Genomic DNA, 15,808 nt, shown 5'->3' with positions numbered 1-15,808 from the left:
AAAGTGGGTATTACATCTTATCTGAAAAAACAACAGTTTGGCATCTAAAACAGCAATTATTACTCGTTGTCCGTACAAAATTGACATGAGTGCATTAAAAATAATAATAATTGCAAAGAATTACAAACCATACATATCTACCTGGAAAATCACAAATCAAACGTAAAGGTGGAGGCTGAATCTATTTCACTTCAACAGTCTTTCAATTCTGTTTACATATTTGAATTTTTGTCAAGTAAATAGTGATAAAACTACTGTCTTAATCATTTTAAAGAGATATAAGTAAAACATTTGTCAACATAAATATTAGGAACTGGTCTTAATATCAACATGAATTGTGTAATAGGAAGTCTGTGTAACTCTGCTCTGGCGTCTTTGTAAACTTCAGCCCTTCCCATTACCTTTAAAGGAGTGTGTACCCTGAACTAAATATGGACATGCACTTTCAGAGGATTTCCAAGAATGTCCCAGCCTCACAGTCCACTTTGATGATGCGAGGCTCTTGCAGTCCATCACTGGTACCCCCTCACTGCAGGACTAAGTCCAGCCTCTTTGCAGCAGGATTGATGCATCCGGTGGCTTTTTGGTAAGCGGTACACAACGGGACAGCGAGGCTCCAGATTTGGCCTATGGGAATACTCAACCTCTCACCATAAAGAATTTACACAATAATCAGATTCTAATTTAACGGATACTCTTCGGACATCATCAACACCCAAAAAGAAGTACATTCTCAGCAATTGACCCCAGATTCTTGTTCAACCATCATGTCAAGGAGAAAAGTGAGAGGCCTGACCCGCATTGGCCGTCAGGTCAGCGAGGACCCAGACCTGGACAATCTGTTGTCCACCCTCTCCCCTGAGGAGGTGGAGGAGCTGCAGGGCATGATTCAAGTGCCGGACCCAAACCAAGAGGACGGGAAGATCATTGTTCAAGGGGCAAGCCAGCCTGGGCAGCCTTCTGTGAGTAACAACGTCGGGGATGCTAAACAAGACGGCAGAGGAGAGAGTGATCCAAAAGGGAGGCTGAGTCAGAGGGAACAGTCATTCGAGGTTGGTGAATGCTTTAACTTGATTCCTTATCCCCTACCCCCTGTGTCCCGTTGTGTTAGGTTTTGACTAAAAAGGCAAGCCGAGGAGGGTTAAAGAATGCTGTGTTTGTCTTTGAAGACCAATCATGCCCCTCAAAAATTATTTTTTTTAATGTATCTGAGCATTTTTAATAAAAAATGAACTGCAGATGGGTGATTTCAGAAACTGAAAATGTTATATGTCATCCACTGTTGCAGGGGTATTCTAATTATAACTTTTCATTTAGCTTGAAGCAAACCACCAGCTGGACCTCATGCACCCTGGGTCCATCAGCTCATAAAAAGTACTCAGAAACATGGCAAATCATTTTATTTTTCTTGCAACATGTTGGGAAAGATTGGTTGGGGGGCCAGATTTCTCGCAGTCTGTGTGTTTAAAGAAGAGGCACTTGAGTCGATGGAGTGGCGGCCCTGTGGAGCTTCTTAATCCCGGCTTGATGGAATTCCTTGGTTGATTGCTCCTACGCTCCCTGCCTTTTAAGGATACATCTGCCAGGGCCACGGCCTCACTCGGCAAAACAGATGGAGACTCACAAATCAAACACTTTGCAAAAGCTACTCAGTAATGTATCCCTGCTCTATAAAAAAAAAATGGTTCCTTGTGCTTTAGCAGAGTGTAAACACACACACATGCCGTGTAATGACAGAGAGGGTGTGTGTGTGTTTACAGGGAACAGATGGACGAGGAGCTATTTGACAGGAACAGTACACATTATTTGCATCAGTATTTAGGTGGTTAGCTGTTATACTGTTATAATGTTATAATGCACATGTTAAGGGTTATACATTGGGTGTCTGTTACAGCAATTTCTGTACTGGCCGGTTAAATTGTAAAATTTAAAAACATATGAAAGGCTCCTTTTGATTCTTCAGAAAGCCAGCTACTAAAGAGTCGTCTACTCTTAGATACTTCATGATATTAGCAGAGATACATGATAATTGTCATTACAATTGTTTAAATTTTCCAACCTTTTTCTCATATTTTTTCACTTGCAGGGTGAGCCAAAGAAGGAGAGCCGTAAGCAGGAATATCTGAGGAAGATGGGCCTGAGCCAGGAGGGGAACGACGACATGAAAGTGGTGTTACCAAGACAAGCTAGTGTCTCAAGTGAAAGAGACACAAAGGTAGAAGACAGAAACAGCCAAGGTTCGAATAGGTTGAAAGAAGAGGGAAGTCGACTTTCGGGGAGATACAGGAAGCAGGACAGCAAGGAGAGGGACGTGAAAGAGGAGACCAAAGAAAAACTCGAGGACAATAAGGCAAGAGACAGAAGAGAAAACAGAGAAAGTGCAGGTAGCAAAACAAAGGATATGATCTCTAAGTTACAGGAAAGAAAAGAAGACAGCAAAGAGAAGGAGAGGAGAGAAGACTGCAGGAGAAAAGACGACAGTAAAACCAAAGACATTATCTCAAAGCTGCGGGAAAAACAAGAAAAGGAAGTCACTAAGGAAAAGGAGAGAAAGTCTGAGAGTGTAAGGACACAAGGACTGGTTTCTAAGATGTTGGAGAAGCAGAGCAAAGTGCAAGAACCCCCGGCTTCAGAGAGCAAATCAGAAGAGAAAAAAACAGAAGAGAAAAACAAGCCTGATGTCAAATTGCAAAGACAACCATCCGGGCAAGGTGAGGTGCAGGAGAACGATAAGGCAGAGAAAAGAACGGATCGAGAAGAGCTGGTTAACCACAGTGACCACGTGAAAGAGAAAGAGAAGAAAGTAGAAAAGAAGCACGACAAAGAGGAGGGTACGGGAAAAGCTAAAAAAGCAGCAGAAACAGAAAAACTTGGCAACTGTGTGGCCAAAAACAGCCCAAACAGTAAGGCCAAAGAGGAAGAGGAAGAGGAGGAAGACTCAAGCATGTTTGATGAGCTGATGGAGCAGGTCAGAAGCAATGACCCAACCCTCGATGAGCTTAACGTCAACAACTCTGAGGTCATCAAGACCAAAACGCTTATCGAGTTTGCGGAGGCTTTGCATAAGAACGACCACGTGAAGAAGTTCGCGTTGGCTAACTGCCGTGCCGATGACCATGTTGCGTATGCCATTGCAGGAACGCTTCGCGCCAACAAAACCATCACTAGCATCAACGTCGACTCAAACCACCTCACCGGCAAGGGCATCCTGGCTCTAATTCAGGCGCTGCAATACAACTCCACGCTGACCGAGCTTCGCTTTCAAAACCAGCGGCACATTTGTGGAGGGAAGACTGAGATGGAGATGACCAAGATCCTGAAGGAGAACACGACCCTGCTCAAACTGGGCTACCACTTTGAGTTAGCAGGACCCAGGATGACCACCACCAACATACTGAGTCGCAACATGGACCGGCAGAGGCAGAAGCGCCTGCAGGAGCAGAAGCAGGCTCAGGCCAACGGGGAGAAGAAAGGGGGGACACTGGACGTACCCAAGATGGGTGGTGGAGGAGGATCTCTGAGAAACTCGCCAAAAGCTTCCCCTAAACCTTCTCCCATGCCTTCCCCCATGCCTTCGCCTAAGCTGACTCCTAAGAAAGGATCCGGAGGTTCAGTACCACCACCTCCTCCACCTCCTCCTGGCATTGGACCTCCACCTCCACCGCCTCCCATGCTGGATGTAGACTCCCTGAGGAACTCTCTGACTCCCGTGTCGCAGAGAAAGCTGGATGGGAAAAGCCCGGGCGGAAGTAAGAACTCAAGGGACCAACTGCTCGCCTCGATCAGAGGAAGCCATATGAAACAACTGAAGAAGGTTTGTAAGATGGATTTATCGATATATTAAACTCTTCCAATGCACTCTAACATACTTTAATCTTTTTTGTTTTTGTCCACAGGTGCCGGTGCCAAAGTGGTTGCAGTAATATTTTCAGATTGAATGTAACATGAAAAATAAAAGAGAGGGAGAAGAGACATCTCACCAAAGGTTTTCAAAGACTTAAACTCTACGGTCCCCTTAACTCAGCCAAAGAACAGAGCTGTGGGGCGTATGGAGAGAGTGAGACATATGATGCCCATTGGGTAGATGACTAGCCCTCACTATGAGATCTCCCTCAAACACTGGACCAAAAGGACTATGCGGAGAAGGAGTGACGCAGGGCTCTCTGTATTAGCCGTCTGCAGTGCTTGTGGTTGTTTGTCTTAAGAATATTATTGACGCTTTGCTGGTTATTTGCACTAGATAATAAGAAGCCAATCATATAACATGCTGGCTTGTGTATGCGTCTGAATGTCAGTGTGGTGGGTGTGTGCGATGAGCTTAATAAGAGGTTCAAATAACTATAAAATTCTAATATACAAAAGTTTATCAGTTATATAGTGGATATTAATTTGACCATTTATTTATTTGTGGAGAGCGAATCCACTGTATTCGTGTAAGTTGTAAAACTGCTCAAACTGGGAATTCTGAAATGGCAGAAATATCAGGGAACAACAAACTTGGCGGCCTGACTTAAGAATATTTAGGTAAGAAAAAAAAAGGTCAAGGTGGTCTTTGAATGTGTGTCTCATTGCCAAATCTCAAACATCTCAGGCAGGGATTAAAGGATTGGACAGCGGCCCAGTGGAGTCCTGGTACATGACGACAGAATTTTAGCATGGAAATAATGACATCATGTATTTCAACTGAAAAGTGCAAATGGCTGACCTTCAATGAGAAGTTTAATTTTGTACAGACTCATTCAAGCCAGTTTGTTTGAATACCTTACATAACCTGTAATGTAACACATCCACATATCTTAACCGTAGGGGGATGTTAAAAAAACCCATTACTGGCTTATATCAACCGCTCATGCTTAAGGAATTGAATGTGATAAAAACCAAAAAAATCCAGATTGCCACTCACATGTGTATTGTGTAATGAAGATTTATCTGTCATATCTGATTACACATGCCTTTCTTACAGAGCCTGTATGTCTTCAATAAAAGATTCTGGTATGTTTGCAATGACGTCATGGCTGGCTGACATGGATTTGTAAAATGAAATACAAAAGAACTTTGATATATCTTTACATACGATAAATCAGGAGACGTTTGTATAAATATCGATTGAGCTGACATGGTCTAAATGAAAAAGTACACTGAGTAATAGTCTTTACAATGTGTACATCAAATTCCAGATCTAGCTGTTGCTGGGTACACACAAAATACAGAGCCATATATAGATCTATCTATATATCTTTGCTACTATTTAAATATATAGATGTCTGTGTCTCCTTACATGTCATGTTTAAAGCTGCAGAGAAACTGGGAAAGCTGTCTGCTTGCATGCTGTACATTAAGAGGAGAGAAAGAGAACAGCAGCACCATTGGCAGCAGCAGGTCAGTTTATATCTCCATCTCCCTGCCTTGGCCTCTGCATCCATGAAATGCCTATATTTGGGCATTTCTCATTCAAAGCTTGCTCTGCAATTCATTCCTTTCTCGTTCCTAATAATGGGCTTCAGGCCAGCGGTCTGTCTCCCGGCTGAAGCTGCGGCCCTGACCAGCTGTTCTCCCAAATGGAGGAAGAAAGAGGGGAAAATAACTAAAGTGTTGAGGTTATGGGCTGTTAAGCTCTAACAAAGGGTTATAAGGGGAACTTGGTAGTCATTTAAAAGTAGAAAGTAACTCAATGGACACATTTCTTGTTTAATGTTAACATAATTTCCAAATGCTGCAGCAGTTTATTGGCCTTTGACATAATTGTACATTTATGTCCATCCTTCGATAAAGCATGGCCATATTAAACTGTTAGGGGGCCCAAGGGCAAAGAAGAAAGCTGATGGGCACCAGTTGACCCCCCTTTCCTGGAACACAGGTTTAGTGTGTAGCAGTCTGATTTTGAGAAATTTGTCCAGTTTTATGAAATGGAGAAGAACTATATCAATGTCATACAGGATAGACGTTTACTACAACTCCAGGGTGCATTTCATCAAGTCATATCCTTGAGTTCAGAATTCAGTGGCATTGGGGCGCTGGTGGCGCAGTGGTTAGTGCACGCCCTCCATGTATGGAGGCTTTGCTCCTCAAGCGGGCGGCCCAGGTTCAAATCCCACCTGTGGCTCCATTCCCCACTCTCTCTCCCAGATTTCTGAATCTATCCACTGCCTATCACTATCTCTCAGTTAAAGGCACAAAAAGCCCAAGAATAAATCTAAAAAAAAAAAGAATTCAGTGGTGTTACCTGTAAATGGTGGGTAAAACTAAGATGGCATTGTTGAAAAATCTGGAAACACAATCTGAAGCTTAAACTATTTTACTTGAATATTCTTTTTAAGTTTTGTGTCAATTTTACACATCCACAGCTATGATGCTCTTCATGATGTCTTCTCTCTATTTAATTGGGGATTGAGCGTTCTCAGTTATATTTTGTATCTAGAAAACCAGTCACCACCTGTGAAGTATATGATATGGCTTTCTTGATACCCTACTGTGCCACGAGTCTATATCAGAAGAGCAGCAGCATCCTGTTCTCAAATGACAAACATGGAGCATCTTGTCCTAAAGGTTTCACTAATAATGAAATAGGCTGCATCCTTGTGTAGTCGGTAAAAACAGTTCAAGAGAAGTTTTCACTTCAACTTGCAAGAAACTTGTTTATCTGTAAAATGATGAACAGGACAAACTGGCTCTGCACATGAGACACTTTAACAAGGCAGACCGATAACAGACACAAATAGTTGTGCTGGGGCTTTACTTATACAGATATGAAACTACACATGCTTTTGGCACATCATCATCTCCACATTGTCATAAAATATCTGCACCTTGAAAAGATACTGCAAGAAACTGAAGAAAGAACCACACTGACTTGGAGGAAGTTGTCTGCAGAGGAAAATACTTCTACTTTTATCATTTTGTGCAGGCTGGTCTCGAACTCGTTCATTTATAAGATTATTCTTGTCATTTTACGACTTTATTCTCGTAAATTTAAGGCTAAATTTCGAGTTTAATCTCGAAATAAAAATAAAAAAAGTTTTAACATGGCCCTAATCCTCCGTCGTAGTTATCCCACATGTACGTGTCATAGAAACCTCTGCCTTGAGGAAATACTTTTAATGGCGAATCTGTTGATATCAACACAGTTTAACTGTTTTTGGCATGCCGCAATCAACAACATGCAGGTGCTCCAGAAGTGGCCACTTTTCTATCTCGTCCTCACACTCTTTGTTGACATTATAATTAAAACTCTATAATGTTGTAGATGTAAATTTGACTTCCAGTACTTCCTCGGCCAGCCTCAAGCGGACACACAAGGAACTGCAGGATGTTGCACTTCTGCATTGGCTTCATCTTTAAACACTTGAGCTTGAGGTAGCCGCAGAAAAACTGTCTGTCAATAATTTGTGCTGGGGAGTATGAAGTCCCTGAAGTCCAAAACTCATACTGACACTGAAATACCATCACTTATAGGATGACATACACCGTGATCTGGAGTTCGCTCACATTTTGTAATGAAAGTGAATGTCCAAATGTTGCAAGAATGTTCGTGTTTATCCTGCAAGTAAACTCAAGTTTTCTTCCTTAAAAACAAAGGAACTGCTCCTTTAAGATGGCATGGTGTGTCGTCAGCGTTACGTCACAGAAAAAAAAAAAGGTTACGTCAGAGGGAACAGCAAAAGAACAAAATGGAGGAATATGCCAGAGAGCCATGGTGAGTCTTATGACAAATACATTGTATTTTTAGCCTGTGTAAAGCTTAGATACATTCGTACCTCGGTTATAATATTCCGCCGTGACAGTCTTGAGTGATTATTTTAATGATTCAACATTTGGCATAACCCTGAAACACCCGGCTCGTTACCTCGCGTTAGCACACATGCTAACATTACATGCAGTTTGCACTAGCATCTGTGCTAAATCACGTTGCTAGTGACCTTGTCGGTTTACTCACCACATGTCACAAGATCCTGTTCACCCACTTCAAGCACTCTGTCATACATTTAAATTACATGAGCTACAGTGAAAAATAAAACGCCTTCTGTTATAATTTTAGGCGTTTAAATGTAAATGTATTTGCTTTGGATTTCTGGTAATGCTGAGCTAAGTTAGCCACCTGAGCGCTAACACCTGGAGGATTGCACATCAGCTTGAGACGGATATCTCGTGGACAGTGTCATTCATCATAAATAATGTCACTGACATGCAACATTTACGACCACAAATCTGGCATTATAGTGTATGATTATTGGGGCTTTTATATCTTTGGGTTGCTTCTGACCGTCCTGGATCACATGTAGCTCATTGTAGACAAAGTGGTACATAGTGTGATCATCAAGCTCCAAAAGCATGTGTTGTGCAGATTTGGTTGGACAAGTGACTATAGGACTCAACGAAAATAAAACATTCAGTGGTTTAACTGATTAGTTTGTGTTGTCTTTGCGTTGGTAAATTAAGACAAACACATGTAATGTCACAACAAGTATGCTGGATTTAAATGTCCAAGTTCTACTTAAAGTTTAGATCAAAGAAAGCTTTCAGGTCCATGTACGTACTAAGTTACACAATAAGAGATCACCAAACCTCTACAATCGCTTTGTGCTCTCCAATCCATACATCATGGGCATAACAAAACTGAACCTGCAACCACAGACCTCAGAGGTCATGACATTGGCTGGCACCTGTGCACATTTCTAGCATCGTGGTGTCTATGAAAACTGTTCATGACAATAAACCTCTTCTAATCTAATACTTTTTCATGCTTTCAGCCCCTGGAGGATCGTGGACGATTGTGGGGGCGCCTTCACCATGGGTGCAATAGGTGGAGGAATATTCCAGGCGGTTAAAGGATTCAGGAACTCTCCCTCTGTAAGTTCTGACATGTAGCGGACCACTACTTCTTGATGTATTGGTTTGCTTACGTTCAACACGTGTTGCATGCCTTTTTTTCTTTTTTCATGATGTGTGCTGCTGCCTTCTTGGCCAGGTCACCCTTGTGAAAGAGATCCTGATCTCAATGGGTTCTTTATCTGGTTAAATAAAAATACAATTCATTGAAGATACCACTAGCCTGCTACGTTTTGTTATTGTGAAATTATTACTTTCTGCGCAAATGTATATTGATTTGTGCTTGTGTTTGCTGTGTGTCATAGGGAATGAGCCACAGAATGAAAGGTAGCCTGACCGCGATCAAGACTAGAGCCCCACAGCTTGGAGGTAAGACTTGACGTCTCTATTATTATTATTTATTTTTTTGGGAGCAACAACATAGAAGGCTGTACACTTTGCAACAGACAGACCACAGACTACAAAATGAACTTTGTAAGAAGCAGATATGGTGTGACTGTAGTCTGTCTGTGCTCTCCCTGCTTCAGTGATCACTGCCAGTAGAAATGGATTATTTAAATTAATACCAAGCCCTACAGTACTTTGGTCTTATCAGTTGTCGATGCAGCTTTCACAGTTTTATGAGTATTTAATTATTAAGAAACATATTTAAGTCAAGCATATGTAACGGAGTCAAGTGTACAGCATGTCTGGGCAGTTTCTTGTTGAACTCATTTAGATCTTTTTCTGTGTCGCAGGAAGCTTTGCAGTATGGGGAGGTCTCTTCTCCATGATCGACTGTAGTTTAGTAAAAGTACGAGGGAAGGAGGATCCCTGGAACTCCATTACTAGTGGGGCAATGACAGGAGCTATCCTGGCTGCAAGAAGTGAGTATAAGCCCTGAAGAAGCTGGCAGTAAACTGTCAACAGACCACGCACGCACGCACGCACGCACGCACGCACGCACGCACGCACGCACGCACGCACACACGCACACACGCACACACACACACACACACACACATCCCTAACACAAAAAGAAAACTGTGGTGTTGCTGTTTCTCACTGACTTGAATAATATCTACTTCATTATCAAAATTACAGAGTGCACTCCAAGGCATCATGAAAGTATTCAATATACTGTATGTCTAAACAACATTTTCATATGTCTCACATTTTTAAACATGTCTGCTCAGTGCGAGAGCTTAAAGCTGGTTGTTTCTCATTCACTGCATGTGTGCAGGCTGTGCAAATTCTAGCTTGACTGGACATTGAGTTAACTGTTCTCTGAAAGCAAAAGGAAAGGAGCAAGCCATCATGTCTTTGTTCAGTTTGTGCATTTGAAGAGACGGAACTTTGTTCATGCATCTCACAAACAGGGTTGTAAATAAGCACCAGCAAGATGCGGTAGATTTTGTGCATTGTCGGGTGAATTTTCTAAATCTACCAGCCAGGCAGCCCTGACTCCTCTAAGGAAGCAGGCTATGGCTTTGACTCGTGGTCAGAGGAGTGGCTGTACATATTGTCACTCTCTACAGTGTTATTGATAAACACTGCTACATGTAGCTCCACTAAAGCCCACTTAATCACATAATAAACATGTTTTCTTTCCAACTAATTCTTGACAATATAAGTCAGGTAGTATTCAGCTTAAAGGCCTTTAATATGAAAGAACCATATCAGGATATAGGGTGTTTTAAGCAGAAACATCTTATCACAAAAGATGTCTGAAAAGCCGAACAGGGACTCATTCACTCGTTTCATTTAGAAACTACAGCGTATGAAGAACTTTACACACTGTGACTCATAAAAAGGAAACTCACATCATTCAGCAGGAACCTATATGGTAGTGATGACTCCATAATTATAGGCCTACATCATTTTAAAACAATACAATGACAAATGCTGTAGTTCTTTGCCCTCATTTTCAACAGGAGGGTTAAGTTCCTGGAGATATGATGGCGCTCAGGTCCATATGAGACTTACGTTCAGTACACACAAGATCAGGTTCCCTCACTTACCGGCCACTTACCACCACACCTGCCGAGTTCTCCCCTGGATCTCGTCACACCACAGCTCAATTTCTCTTCTGTTGCCGTTATTTCTCCTAATCCTGAACTGTGTCTGAAGTCTTTGAAACCGAACAGGTTTATATGATAAGCCTGTAGATCGATGTATGCATATCAATAAATATTTTTCTTCCTTTTCATTTTCCAAGACAAGGGCTTGTTTACAGTTAAGTCCACATTTATGAACATAAATGAATATATAACTCTACATACCTACTGTCAATTCACCCAGATGTTTTCTCTGCTCAGTTCATTTTGTTGCATTTTAACCTTCTCTACACATGTACATGTTTATTGATTTGTATAAGCTGATATATTTTCACATTTCTTAGCAAGTTAGGAACCAATGTGATGTTCAAAAAGACACTGTCTGCTTTAAATTACAGAAAGTTTAGATTGCTCAAAGTGGGCTTACTTCCCTTGAAATTAGAGACATTAAAACCGGACCATATCAGCTCGTTCATTTTTATACATTATAAGAATCTCCTCCTGCGAAAGTGTTACTGTTTTTTTTTACTATACTTTAGAGACATTAAACTGTTTGAGCCGGTGGTCTTAAAACCAAAACAAAGTAATAAACGGTTTCATAAATGAGAAACTCACATCTTCACCTCTCAGTGGACTCTAGTTAATGGCTCCACCTTACCTGGATACGTTTATTCGACCTTGATTTTGTAGAATAAGCAACAACAACAGCACCTTTAGATGCTTGCTGGGCTTCAAGATGTCTTAACTCCCTAAAGAAAAGGGACAAATTATATTTTTTAAACCCTAGTGAAGAAATAATCAGGTGTACTTAACAGTTGATTCTAGTAGACTGATGTCCTGCTGTGTGTAAAACATTAACAATCCCTATTCCTCTGTAGACGGACCAGTAGCCATGGTGGGCTCTGCAGCTATGGGCGGTATCCTGCTGGCTTTGATAGAGGGCGCCGGCATCTTGCTCACTAGATTCGCCTCTTCACAGTTCCCAACTGGTGAGTACAGTCACAGATGTTGTATTGTTTGTGACATGAAATGACCAGACTCTTCTGGTCATCTTTATGCTCCTGTGCTGTTTGTACAGTAGTGGTGTAGTGCAGGGTATACTCAGGTATACAGAGTTTACCCAATTGTTTTGTTTTTCAGTCTCCATAGAGTATACCCAATTCTAAATCTCTGATTTACACCATTGATTTATTGACAATATTAAGTCGTATGCTGCAATTGTTTTCCCTGATGGTGAAGGGATGACCCTCCGTACTCCGTCTCTCATTGACTAGTACACACAAACTAAATAGGGGTAGTCCTACATGTCACTGATTATAACAGAGGCTGTTTATCCTCTGCTGGACGGGCCAATTAAAAAAGAAATTTGGGGAAAAAAGAAGAGTATACCCACTTTTTTAGGCATCACTTCACCACTGAGTTTAACGTGTTTGTAATGCAGTTTTTAAGTCTGTTATAAAAGATTTTCTAAAAATAAATGTATTTTTGAGTATCATGGAGATGAAAAGGAAATTGCACTGTCAGAGAAAAGACTTGGTTGATTTCATAAGTCAGAAACACTCTTCCTTCTCAGCAGCTGCTGTCATCTAACTGAAGGTTACCTTTTTTCTTTTCCTCTCTGCAGGGCCCCAGTTTGCAGAGGAACCGACCCCGGCTCCAATGCCCTCCGCTCCATTTGGAGACTACAGACAATATCAGTGAGAGAGGATTCGCTACTTCTTGATCACTAGGCCTTTTTTTGAATTCCTTGCTGAGGTTGTAAAGAAGAAATGCAGATGTTCAACACCACACGTCAAAAACAAAAGAAACCAAACTTCATGGACTGAGTCAGAGGGGCGAAGGACAAATCTCATCTTGATTTTTTCTTTTTTCAGGAACCATGTACAGATCTGCCTTTTTTGCCATTCTCAGCCTTGTCATGTGCATCTGTTCCAACAAACACTGGTTAAATACAGAAATGTAATGAGATTTGTCAATGAGAGTCTGTGAGGACAAGGTGTGTTTATATATATATATATATAATATATATATATAATATATATATTTCTGCTACTGCGTGTAGCCCAAACAAGAGGGAGTTTAAGTCTGACGGCGTCTGGATAGTGTTGAATTTAGCAAACCATGTCACACATTGAACGTCATGAATGATATATTATTATAGCATATGTGTAAATACAGTAAAGGCTTTCTTCTTGTATCCACTTAGTCTTTATTTGCTTTGAATAAGTCATGCTTGGGCTCGCCGTCGACAGATTGCTGGCCTGTTTCTTTTATTGATTTTATTCGGGGTTATGAAGGCAAACACTCATCAGAAACAACGCTATTCCTAGGATATAAGTCTGTTTTAAAGTGATTTATTTATTTTGGGTTGTAAAGAGTGTTTCTATTTTGTCTGACAGTGCTTTTACATTCGACACAAAGGAGTGATTATAACTGTGACAGAGGATGGCATAGGCAGGACAAATGATGGAGAAACTCAAGCAAGGGATTGATGCATACTGTATTCAATCTGTATGACAGATTGTAGTATGATTTAAAAAAAAATTAAAGACGTAAGTTGTAAAAAAATGTGTCTGATTATGTTCTGATAGATGTGTGATGTTGGTTCTGCTTCAGATTGTAAAACATGTTCATTACTAACTGCACAAGTCTCATCACCCACAATCCCTGCTGCCTCGGAATGATTGCTTATCCCCACTAGAGGGTACTCCTCGCCAACATAACCAGACCAGTGCAGCCCTTTTATGTTTAGCCAAATGTGTCTTACTGTCTGTGTTAGGATGTGTTGACAGAAACCACATAAGGGAGCACTTTGCTCTCACATTCTTGTCTGTTTGTGTCACACTCCTCCTATCAGTTTGAAGCCTGCTGTGTGTGGCTACAGGTGAAGGACGATGGAGGGATGGTCAAAGAGACCTTGGTGTCACTCTTAATGTCACCATTTGATATGTGGGTTACGACATTGTTCATTTCATGACGGAGGTGGAATTTGTTTTGAAAATTGGAAGAAAATATTGAGACCTGACTTCCAAAGAATTTTATGGTCTTATTACAAATGAATAGTAAAACTTTCAAAGGATCAATCAATGGATGATTACTGTTGTTGCAATTTAGCTTGTATGGGTGAACCTGTATATTAATTAACAAACATTAATAGCTCTTAATAATATACAGTCACACATAATGGGGGCCCAGATGGCCAAGCGGTAAGGTTGCGACCCATGTACAGGGGCTATAGTCCTTCAAGTGGGCGGCCCGGGTTCAAGTCCGACCTGCACCTGAAGTACACACATTGATTCATAATTCAAATGACAATCTCAAGAAAAGTGGTTGTGCAGCAGCTGCAGAACAATGTAGGAATGTAGGAGGAGAGCAAGAGTGTAATTATTACAATAGAAGGATCCAAATTTAGAATGATATGCTAATTATAATTAAGCTTCTGTTTATTTTATTTTATTTTCTTATTTTTCTTACTTGTTTTATTTCCTATTCATTTGGTTTTATCTTTATTTTGTATCTACTTTTTGTGTTTTATTGCCTAATTTAAACATTTTAAATATGTTCCTCTTATGTGTTGCTTTTTCCCCATGTGTGAAGCACTTTTTTTCTTGCCATGCCTTGATAAGGTGTGAATCGAAAATAGAAACAATTCCAAAGCCAGCCTTTTAAACAAGTAAATGTTTATAAACAAGTTAATTGTAAGATTTGACACACACTTAAGCTATATTTGTACAAAGTCAAATATGAAATACAGATGTGTATAGGGAAATTCAAAATGTTGATGATTCTGTCCATGACCTATAATTGGATAATGTCTTACTACTACTCATAGGACGTAAGTGCTATATCATGAACATATGCATGAATATTTTAAATTAACCATACACGGTTTTATATCATGGTGAGACTAATTATTTCAATTGTAGACCTACCTAACTTAAAATCAACAAAGGACTAAATGTGTAGTTAGGTAGCCTAGATTTGTGTGTATCACATTTAAGACAGGATTATAACCAAAGAGCTCTACTTTAAAATGATGTGGTTCTTTAACTAAAGTATTCAGTTGCAAATGCAAATGAAGTTTAAAGTAGTTTGTTACTTATGACTTGGGTTTGATCTTGACATACTTGACACCCTGTTTGAGATTACTTTAAAACTTAATTATAACATTACAAACAGAAAACTACTATATACAAAAAAAAAAGTACTCATTGGGGTTTTTGTAAACTTGGGCACTATCAGCTCTCATACAAGTGAACTCTTTGCTCTAATACTTTCTTACAATATCCTATCCAGAAGTACTGGTAACCTACTTTATCCTTTAAATAATAATAATAACTTTATTTATATAGCACCTTTTAAAAACACAGGTTTACAAAGTGCTTTGACAAACAGCAAAAACAAGAACAAAGCAAACTAAACCAAACACAGAAGAACATAAACAACAGTAAGAATATAACAGATGCAAAATACTAAGAATAATTAAATACAATTCAGCAGAAAAGAATGAAAGAAAGTGCACGATACCCAACAGACATATATAACCCGACCATCACAAGAACCATCATAAGAACCCAGGCAACACAAGAACCCAACAACAAGAGCTGAGACCAAGAGGAGCAAAGATTTTAAAACATTTAAGAAACTAAAAGAGCTGAAAAAAATAAATAAAAAGATAACAGCAATAAGAAGGTAAGAGCAGGAAAAGAAATAGAAACAAGTGGTTAAAGGATCAAAAAACCCAAAACTATAATATTAATAAAAATAAAAAGTAAATATAAATATGAAACATAAACAGACAAAGTAAGTAAGATAAGAAATTACCAAGTTAAAACATAAGAGGAGATTAAAATATGAGCATAAATACGAGATAAGAGCATAAATAAAAGAACAGTAAGAAGTAAAAGAAGATAAAAATAGTAAAACCAGTAAGAAAAGACATTAAG

General features: G+C 40.0%; 2 protein-coding genes across 2 annotated transcripts; both read left to right on the top strand.

Annotated features, from left to right (window-relative positions):
• The first annotated feature begins 492 nt into the window (after positions 1-492).
• Positions 493-5,007, top strand: lmod1b (leiomodin 1b (smooth muscle)). The gene is made up of 3 exons (XM_020636724.3): positions 493-1,052; positions 2,087-3,814; positions 3,897-5,007. The coding sequence occupies exons 1-3, from the start codon at positions 768-770 to the stop codon at positions 3,921-3,923; spliced, it is 2,040 nt and encodes a 679-aa protein (XP_020492380.2). The 5' UTR covers positions 493-767; the 3' UTR covers positions 3,924-5,007.
• Positions 5,008-7,563: 2,556 nt separating this feature from the next.
• Positions 7,564-14,432, top strand: timm17a (translocase of inner mitochondrial membrane 17 homolog A (yeast)). Its single transcript, XM_020636810.3, has 6 exons — positions 7,564-7,693; positions 8,748-8,847; positions 9,132-9,195; positions 9,564-9,692; positions 11,741-11,851; positions 12,487-14,432. Exons 1-6 carry the CDS (start codon positions 7,668-7,670, stop codon positions 12,561-12,563), a joined length of 507 nt encoding a protein of 168 aa, XP_020492466.3. The 5' UTR covers positions 7,564-7,667; the 3' UTR covers positions 12,564-14,432.
• Positions 14,433-15,808: the final 1,376 nt, after the last annotated feature.

The sequence above is a fragment of the Labrus bergylta genome, chromosome 5, assembly GCF_963930695.1.
Source record: "Labrus bergylta chromosome 5, fLabBer1.1, whole genome shotgun sequence".
NCBI classification, from domain to species: domain Eukaryota; kingdom Metazoa; phylum Chordata; class Actinopteri; order Labriformes; family Labridae; genus Labrus; species Labrus bergylta.
Note: the sequence above shows the minus strand (reverse complement) of the source record. Positions and strands in the feature narration are given on the sequence as shown.

Excerpts from the sequence above, each read along its gene's own strand:
- timm17a (XM_020636810.3), top strand. The coding sequence starts at position 7,668 with ATGGAGGAATATGCCAGAGAGCCATG. Across the intron at positions 9,196-9,563 it reads TAGAGCCCCACAGCTTGGAG|GAAGCTTTGCAGTATGGGGA; the intron begins GTAAGACTTGAC and ends TCTGTGTCGCAG. Across the intron at positions 11,852-12,486 it reads CTCTTCACAGTTCCCAACTG|GGCCCCAGTTTGCAGAGGAA; the intron begins GTGAGTACAGTC and ends TCCTCTCTGCAG.
- lmod1b (XM_020636724.3), top strand. The coding sequence starts at position 768 with ATGTCAAGGAGAAAAGTGAGAGGCCTGACCCGCATTGGCCGTCAGGTC. Across the intron at positions 1,053-2,086 it reads AGAGGGAACAGTCATTCGAG|GGTGAGCCAAAGAAGGAGAG; the intron begins GTTGGTGAATGC and ends TTTCACTTGCAG. Across the intron at positions 3,815-3,896 it reads ATATGAAACAACTGAAGAAG|GTGCCGGTGCCAAAGTGGTT; the intron begins GTTTGTAAGATG and ends TTTTGTCCACAG.